At 39.5% G+C, this 8,965-nt stretch overlaps 1 protein-coding gene across 1 annotated transcript; it reads right to left on the reverse strand.

Annotated features, from left to right (window-relative positions):
• Nucleotides 1-263: 263 nt before the first annotated feature.
• Nucleotides 264-5,781, reverse strand: LOC112732417 (probable inactive ATP-dependent zinc metalloprotease FTSHI 1, chloroplastic). The gene is made up of 15 exons (XM_025781136.3): nt 4,774-5,781; nt 4,599-4,683; nt 4,017-4,451; nt 3,853-3,906; nt 3,699-3,764; nt 3,210-3,305; nt 3,002-3,130; nt 2,792-2,844; nt 2,271-2,466; nt 1,905-2,019; nt 1,563-1,837; nt 1,358-1,441; nt 1,166-1,278; nt 821-1,070; nt 264-673 (listed from the first exon to the last, which is right to left on the reverse strand). Exons 1-15 carry the CDS (start codon nt 5,451-5,453, stop codon nt 488-490), a joined length of 2,817 nt encoding a protein of 938 aa, XP_025636921.1. The 5' UTR covers nt 5,454-5,781; the 3' UTR covers nt 264-487.
• Nucleotides 5,782-8,965: the final 3,184 nt, after the last annotated feature.

The raw sequence follows: 8,965 nt of genomic DNA on the forward strand, positions 1-8,965 counted from the left end.
TATTTATTTTCCTAAATACTATATTTATTTAATTTAAAAAAAAATTCCCAAACTTTTGACCTTACTTTAAATACGTGACTTTAAATACGTGGAAACTCTGCTACAAAATCATTTACTAGCCAAGATTTTGCCATTTTTCTACTATCAAATAAAAATAAAACAAGTATTCCAAATTTCTAGTAAAAGTTGACTTTTTTTAGAATCTTTTTTTTTTCTCTTAATCTAAGATTTTCTTTAAATGGCATACACAGAATATTATATCATTTTATAACAACAGTATTTGCTTTATATAAATTTCGTCAAAAAGAGAATATTTCAAAAATTTAACTTAATCCAAATAAAAAACAAGGGATGAGAGAGAAGAAGAGAGAAAAGGAGAAGAAAGGGTCCTATATGAAGACGTTACTAGTGAAATGTGCTTATTCCAATTACATGACGTACAAGCACTGATTGGCCACTAACAAATTCCCAGCTATAAATAAAGGTTTCATATGGCTTCCTCCTTTGACTGAGATTGTAAGGCGAACTCCAAATCATGAACTTGTTCTTTGGGGAAAGGAAGGTAGCCAGGATCATCTTCCTCCTCCAGAACGCGAACTGGTGTTTGTGGGGGGTAATTGTTCAAAATGAAGTCTAGTTCTTCACCACTGATCTCCTTCTGGTTGAGAAGAACCTGCGACACCAATTCATGAAATAGAAGCAAGCAAGGAGCATCTAATGCTAATTGGATTGGATTGTATTGTATTGCACTTTTTGGGTATTGATCAAACTTGTAATAATTTTCAATTCTAAAGAAAAGAAACACTTTCCGCATGCATACCTTTATAGCTTTGAGCAAAGCCGCATGATGGCTTCGAAGGAGAGACACCGTCTTTCCATACATTTTACGTATCAGCTCTTCAGTCCTCTCTGCAACTTCATCGTCCAGCTTAAAATTTAGCGGGGGTTCAATCAAGTTGTAGTCGTCATAGAGAGACCCCTCGAAATCCAGCCTAGGGCCGACAAATCTAGCGCTCTTCCTCCAAGGAGGCGGTTCTCCGTGTATTACCATTGGATTCTCCAAATTCCATCTGCAAGTAACAAGGGCAAATGCATTGATAAAACAAAACAACATAAGAACAAAACGGAATGCATAAAATACAAGTAGTAATGCCGAGTTGCCAACATAGTTAATATTTTGCGAGCAAGCCAGGATGCACTTGCAAGGTAGTCAACTGAGGCTTTCGATGTGTCACGTCCATAGATGACCTCCTCAGCAGCTCTACCTCCGAGCAAAACCTGTACATCAAAGACAGATCTGAAACTGAACCATAATACAAATGGAGGGAAAAGGGAAACATCCAACCAGAGCCCATACCTGAAGGCGATGCAGCAGCTGAGGCTCACGTTCAAACATATATGCTTCGTCGTCAAGTCGATGAAATACCAACTGAGATAATGTCTGCCAGACAAGCACGCATATGTTTATTACTAAGTAATTTTTCAAGCATATGTTAGGAAAGACTGAAAATGTTTCCACAAGATAGTAGTGAATGATACAGTTAAGGAAGCTGAACAAGGACCTGACCACGAGGTACTATTGAGATGCGATCACAGCATTCAACTATTGCATTCTCATGTCGCCGGAGCAGATGAGAAGTCAATGCAACTCCCACTTCAGTAGTAGCTCTACGACATTGTCCTTGGTATCCCAACTCTATTCCAACACGTTTAGGTCCTACTGTAAGTCTATCAACTGCATCATCCATATCTGACTGAAGAATGGAGTTATGCCGTTTCCTGACAGCCACAAGAGCAGCCTCTTGGACCAGTTGTGCCAATTTTGCTCCAGTCCATCCTGAACATTGAGATTTGTCCTCAGAGATTGAAACCAAATATTCAATCTGTGTAAAATGTAAACTTACCTGGTAGGTTCTGCGCATAGCTGGATAAATCGACAGAATCTGACATTTTTACTTTGCTAGCATGAATTTTCAAAATATCAAGTCTTCCTTTCGCACCCGGAGGGCGAATCCTGATCTACAGGAGAAAACTTTAGTGGCCATCAACAGAAAATTACCGTTGAGAGAACTTCATAAACCACAACAAATATAATCAAAGAAAAGTAGTCACCGTGGTGCACAGGATAATCATTGTTTGCACCCGAAGGTTGTATTTTTAAAAAGAGCATTCAATTGATTCTCCATTTACCACCTTTTTGTTTTTTGTTAAGACAAACATACTTAGAATAACTGAGAAGGACATCCAATAACTCAGGCACAGAATGAAACCTTGCGATCAAAGCGACCTGGACGAAGAAGTGCAGGATCCAACAAATCCTTACGATTTGTGGCAGCTAGAAATATGACACCCTTTCCAGTATCAAAACCATCAAGCTCTATCAACAATTGGTTTAACGTAGTTTCTCTTTCCTGGGTAGCCGCATTATAAAGTTGATCTGAGGACTCTTTGAAAATTCCTTGACGCCTAATCAAACACAGTTCACAATCAAGCAGGGTGGAAGTTTAGTGGACTAAAAGTTGACAACAGATGTAAACCACGCAATATCACTATGACAGGAACTGATATTCACTATATAATAGAATATCAAAACGGTAGTGCAAGCTCCAATTGATCAACAGTGACCGATTGCTCATAGTGACCGATTGCTTTATAAAGTTAAACTTAAACTATTTACTCTACTTGGCTAAAGGCTGAAAAATGTTAGCATTCTAAAGATGTTCTCTGCTAAACGTAAACAAGCCATAGATAATCAAATAAGTCAAAACTTTCCACACATAGATGGCCATACCTTGTTGCCAGTGCATCAATTTCATCTATGAATATAACTGATGGCTTATTTACCTGAAAATAAAATTGAGTACCTGACACCACCAGTTCTCCAAAGAAATAGAAACATGAAACACTACAATGTACACCATCTTTTAAAAAAATAGAAGAAGCTATACTTGGTATGCATTATTTTACAATGAAATCCAGATAAAATAGAAGTTGAAATTACCTTGGCTCTTTTAAATAAATCCCTAATTCGTGCAGAGCCAACACCAACTAAGACTTCCACAAATTCTGATCCAGCCATCTGGTAAAATGGTACACCAGCTTCACCAGCTATAGCTTTGGCTACCAAGGTCTGCAAATGCATGATTACATAAGATACACAGTTTCAAACAGACTCTTACATCTAGCATAGCTGGAGAGAGCAACCTGACCTTGCCACATCCAGGAGGGCCCTCCAGAAGAACACCATGTGGAGGCTTGATTCCCATCTTATCAAATAGCTCAGGATTTTTTAGATATCTCACCAACTAAACAATCCATGAATAACCTTTAGTCCTTATAAGTTTACATGCATTAAAATACAATAAGCAGAAACGACAAAATGAGACATAAGAAAAGAATTCATCAACAACCACCAAGTATCTTTCCACTAGATGGGGATGGTTACATCAATGAAATGACACCATAGTTTCTTATCATAAACACTTAGAAATACAAGAGAGAAGGGAGGGAGAAGAAGAAGGAACAAATTACTGGGGACACGGTCACTGAAGGTTTTAAATTAATATGAATTATATACCTAATTGTAGCCGACCCCACTTAGTGGTACAAGGCTTTGTTGTTGTTGTTGTTGTATATACCTAATTGTACAATGTACATAACATAAATATTTTCTAAGAATGAAAGAGTTAATGAATTACCTCTTGAAGTTCCTCTACTGCTTCATCAATTCCAGCCACATCACAAAACTTAACTCCAGTTGAACCCTGAAAATATGTTTTCCCAAAGCTATAATAATAAATTAATAAAACACTATTTTAATAACAGTGAACAATGAAACAGGTTTCAACACACATCAACACGAGCTTCAGCTTTTGATCTTGAGAAGTCTATTCCCTGCCAAAGATCCTGCATATTAAAGAAAAAAACTCAGAAAAAGCTTATTAAGCATATCCACAGAACAAAATAGGCACAATAGTTCATCAATAACTACGTCGTTGAAACACTTGGCCACTTACCCACTTCCTGAAGTTCTTAGGCCTTCTTGAAAGGGTGAAACGAACAAGAAGGACCATAGTCAAAACAACAATCAGGATTGGTTTCAAAGCATCGAGGCTGGCAGATATGCCACCGAAAGTGTAAATCTCATAAAACTTGGAGAAAATGCCACCATCAGCAAAAAAATCAACAATGGCATCCCCAATCTTCTCCAAAATTGCAAAAGCAATTCCAAAGAAAAGCTTGACAAACGGTTGTGCAATAGGCCATGCGACGTAGAAACAAGCCAAGAATACAAAAGTGCTAGCAGCAAATACTGCTGCTGCAAGGAAGCCACTAACTAGAACTGCTGCAACACTGACTAAAAATGTCACCACAGCAAGTTCAGCCATCATTCTGCTAGATATGGAAGATGCAACAGGATGTGGGTACTCAGGTATTTTTCCTACCCAAGACTGCAATAAGAACAATAAAATATGGTCACCCACAAAAGCATCACATCGATGGAGAATGCTGAATGATTTAAACTCTGAAATCTGAATGCATAATATGTCATAATATAATTAAATTTTCAAAATATTTAAGACATAAAGATGAACAACCGTATTATGCCTCTCTATCTCATATCGTGGTCCAGTGTAGCCCTCCAAGATCTCTTCAGCTTCACTATTCTCCAGTTTAAGAACCCTACGAAATTGCAACATATAAACTCTCAGTGCAACTGCACTGCAAACAACAATGCGCATAAACGAGCCAAGAATTCAATTCTCTTTTTACCATTTGGTTATGTGCAAGCGTTTATCACCAGGAATTTCCTTCAACTCCACAATGTAGTCCCTATAACCACTGCTCAAGAACTGAGCCGTATCTCCCTTTGAAGTTATTGACTTAACCTTGTCTTTACTCATAGCTTTCTGAAAATCTTCAATGCTAATTCTGGGCAAAGACTGCACATTTTTATTGAACTCTTCCTCTTCTGACAACTCAGGGCCAAAAACTTGCTCAGGCACATAAAGCTTCCCTCTATACTCCTTAAGCAAGTCTCTCAAGTGCACGGAATCTTTCTCTTCCAAGGCTTGATTTTGAGCCTCATTCTCAGTTCCCTCACCTTTTTTCTGATGCTTCAAGCTCTGCAACCTCTTGGACAACACATCAAAGATACCCACATTGAACTTTCTACCCAAATTCTCTTTTTCTTTCAAAGTAACGAACTTGTCACCAACTAGGTACTTGGGTTGCACTTGGCTTGGGTTCTCCTTCAAAACTCTGCTCACAAAATCGTCGGAGCTGGCACCGCTGATCTTAGAGGAGTTGGAATTGGATTTACACTGCACTGTGAGCGACCTACGGAGGAGAAACTGCTTTGGAAGGTTCCTATTGCGATGGTTGGAGAGCAATGGATTCCAGGTTCCATGGTAGGTGGAGAAGGGCTTGTTGGGTGGGGAGAGAATGATCATGGTTCTGGCAAATTCATAAATGGATGAATGGAACAGCAAAAAGGGTTTATGAAATTAGGGTTTAAAGATTTAAATATAGTTGAGCAACAACATGAGTTGAATGCATGATTATGCAATGGAGGGACGGGACGAGGTTGAAGAAGTTGAAGATGTTAATCTGAAAATGAGAATCCACTGTCACCTAATCCGATAAAACCTTCCATTATTTTTTCCCCTAACCGGGTCGGATACCTTTGCTTGCAATTACATATCCGTTTCCATTTGCACAGCCGAATTAGTAATTATTAACTACTCGTTACTGTACTTTTATTAAGAAAACATTTTGGATAGTATTTTTATTAAAATTTAGTAAATATTTAACTAACCAAAAAAAAATGAATAATTCTATGATGCTATCATGTTGATGCCATCATATATATATATATATATATATATATATATATATATATATATATATATATATATATATATATATATATATATATGTTTCAGCCTGAAGCTCGAGCCGAGGTATTGGTCGGAGGCTACCGCAAGGATTCCTGTGCGTCTCTCCTCGTCAGGTCCCTCGCTCCCGATACGAGCCCCATCCGAGTAGTGGAAGGTACCTGCAAAAGGATTCCGAAACTTAAGTCAGTTTATGCTCGGGAGTAAATTAAGAACGATGAAAGTAAATAGCGAACTTCCTGTTTGAGAGAATTGAGGGTGATTTTAGTGATGAGCAGTGAGTGCCTGTGTTGAAGCTATCTGTGCCGCGCTATATAAGGTGAGGGATACGTTGGTGGCTTCGAGATTCTCAGCTTCGTATCCGGGCTTAGTGACGTGTTTTTATCTTTTGAGGATGAACGTCTAGGGGTTTGACCTGTTATTTCGCGTTCTGTTTGTTAAACGTGGTTTTTCCGAGGTATAACGGCGGTCCGACTTTGTAGGTATGGATCACAGCCCCCAAGCTTGACTTGCTTTGATCGGTGGCAAGTTAAGGTTAACATTGACCGTCGTTATACCTTTTTTGACCTATGTCCCAACCCCCAAGCTTAACTTGTTGCCGTTTTGCTTCTGAGAAATTTATTGGGCATTAAAAAGAAAAGATTGTTTTTTGGGAAGAAGTAAATGGGAGAAGCGAAAGGTTTGCATTTATTGCTGACTGGACTTTGACAGGATATCTTCTAGGAATAAGTGTTAGTGGGTCCTAGTTCCTAGGCAAGATGTGTTAGTCATCTGAAAGGTTTTAACAATCTGACAGTTGGGGTTTGTTTAGGGTTTTCGATCGTGTGATAGTGTATTTTGGGTTAGAAAATTTGTTCTGCTGGTAGTTTTTCACTTTATTTCTTCAGAGGAGGATGGCTTCAAGAGGTTAGTGTGCTTTTCTTCTTGCCTTTTTTTGTCGTTTCTGCCATTTCCGTGATGATGAAACCAGAGAATAAGGTTGTCGAGGTCAAGGATGACCTTTACGAGTGGGTTCATGCTGATGTTAAGTGTCGGGCATCTCTTTTTCAAAACCCCAAGATGCGTGCATTGCTTAACGTCCGTGACTGGGTTCATAAAGGTTCTCATTGTTGTATTGAGTTAGTCGCATGTAATGGGGAGGAGAGAGTGTGTGAGAGGAGGGGGGACTGGGCGTATTTTTATGCTTACACGATTCTGTTTTCTGAGTTGAATGTGAAACTTCCTTTCACTGAGTTTGAGTGTTTGGTGCTTACCCAGTTGAACTGCGCTGCTTCCCAGCTTCATCCTAATGCATGGGCTTTTCTTCGTGGTTTTGAGATTTTGATGTCGTTCTTAGATTATGCACCTTCTCTTAATTTGTTTTTTTTTTCTCTCTTTCAGTCGAAAGGGGTGCGTAAGGGTCTCTGGATTAACTTGAGCAGTTATCCAGGGCGTTCTTTATTTGCTCTGTTTAAATCTTCTTTCAAAAGCTTTAAAGAAATGTTTGTAAAAATTCGCTCCTCTGAAACTGAATATCCCTTCTTCCTTGATGAGGAGTTATGTGAGAGGTTTCCCCTGTATTGGTGTCCTGAGTCGATGCAGGTCCTTGATGCCTTGGGGAGGTCTGAGGAGGAGGATTTTGCTCTTGAGTTTCTTATTGAGTGTTTTTCTTCTGCTAAGTTGCTTTCCACTGCTGAGCTTCTTCAGCGTGAAAATGACCCTGTTCGGTTGGCCGAGTACATTGGTGGGTTTGTGTTGTTTTGCCGAGCTTTGATTGTTAACTTGTTTTGTTTTTAACAAGTATTTTCGTTGTACTTTTTCTGTTCAGGTGGGAGGGTTCCGAGCTTATCTTCCACCAAGATGCGAACTTTCTTGGAGAAAAATATAGGAGGTGAAGGGGGGAGCTTCGGCCAGCAACATTTTGAAGGAAACTGCTGTTGAGGGTGCACAGTCTAGTGCAATTCCTCATGGTGAGGAAAGGAAAAGCCCTGAACCTGAGGATTCACTTGAGGTTCTGTCTGGTTTCGATTTCACCAGCGGTGGTAGGGTGAAGGGAGATTTGAAGAATCAAATGTGTTTGCATGGCTTTGTTGCTGGTAGGAGCTTGGACTCTGTTTGGAGCGATCATTTTCCTTATTCCGCTCTTTCGAAAAAGGTTGCTCAGAGCTCTTCTGACTTCCAACTTTTGAATAGTGCCGGGAAAGAGGCGGTTGGCCAGTATGTTCTGGTATTTGTTTCGTTGTTCTGCGTTTTTGTGGTTTGCTTTGGAGCTTAATTAACGAGTTCCTGGTAATGTTCTACAGGTTGTGGCTACTAGGCTCTTTTGTGTTGGTCGGGGTTTAGAGCTGTCTGGTGGCCAGGAGAAGAGAGATGCTAAGAAGATCAAGGATCTTGAGAAATCACTGGGTGAAAGGGATGATTTAATTATGGATCTTACGAAGCGCTTGAAAGATTTAGAGGTTCAGGTAGGGACTTTGCAGAATCAAGTCCGCACTCTTCAGCAGCAATCGAAGGAGTCTGATGTTGAAAAAGGGGGTCTGACAGCTCGGATCCAGGAGCTCAAGGAGGGTGGTATAGAAATGTTTGCTGCCGGCTTTGACCGAGTAGTCAGTCAAGTTTCTGTCTTTGTTCCCAACTTTGATGTCGATCAGTTTGATGTTACAAAAATAGTAGTTGAAGGCAAGTTGGTTGATGATGAGCCTGGGGGAGAAGCCCATGATGAGAATATGGATGTTACTGATAAGTAACTGTTGTGTTTGTTTGTTGGTCATTGTAGACCTTTTTGTATAGGGCGTTGTGGTGCTCTGTTTATTTTGTTAACTAAGACTGTGTAGTTTGACTTGTTATTAAGTGTGAATGTATGCTTGTTTTGCTAAATATTTTTTGACTTGCATTTTGATAAATGTTTATGATTGACTTTGAAAGAGGCCGACCTCGTTAAAACCTCCCCGAGTAAAACCCCGACAGTGGGATAAAACCTCGGTGGTAGGAAAAAGAGTACCTCCCTGCTCCAAAGATTTACAACTGTTCAAATGTGGTACAATCGTAATGAAGTAATATTCCAAGTGTTAGGTAGATTTACTCCGTCT

Source organism: Arachis hypogaea, chromosome 13 (assembly GCF_003086295.3).
Source record: "Arachis hypogaea cultivar Tifrunner chromosome 13, arahy.Tifrunner.gnm2.J5K5, whole genome shotgun sequence".
Lineage (NCBI taxonomy): Eukaryota > Viridiplantae > Streptophyta > Magnoliopsida > Fabales > Fabaceae > Arachis > Arachis hypogaea.

What these genes read in the sequence shown, in the direction of transcription:
- LOC112732417 (XM_025781136.3), bottom strand. Translation starts at nt 5,453, where the DNA reads ATGATCATTCTCTCCCCACCCAACAAGCCCTTCTCCACCTACCATGGA. An exon ending in CGCTTGCACATAACCAAATG is followed by an intron (nt 4,684 to 4,773) that starts GTAAAAAGAGAA and finishes GCAATTTCGTAG; the next exon opens with GGTTCTTAAACTGGAGAATA. An exon ending in AAGCTGAAGCTCGTGTTGAT is followed by an intron (nt 3,765 to 3,852) that starts GTGTGTTGAAAC and finishes ACATATTTTCAG; the next exon opens with GGTTCAACTGGAGTTAAGTT.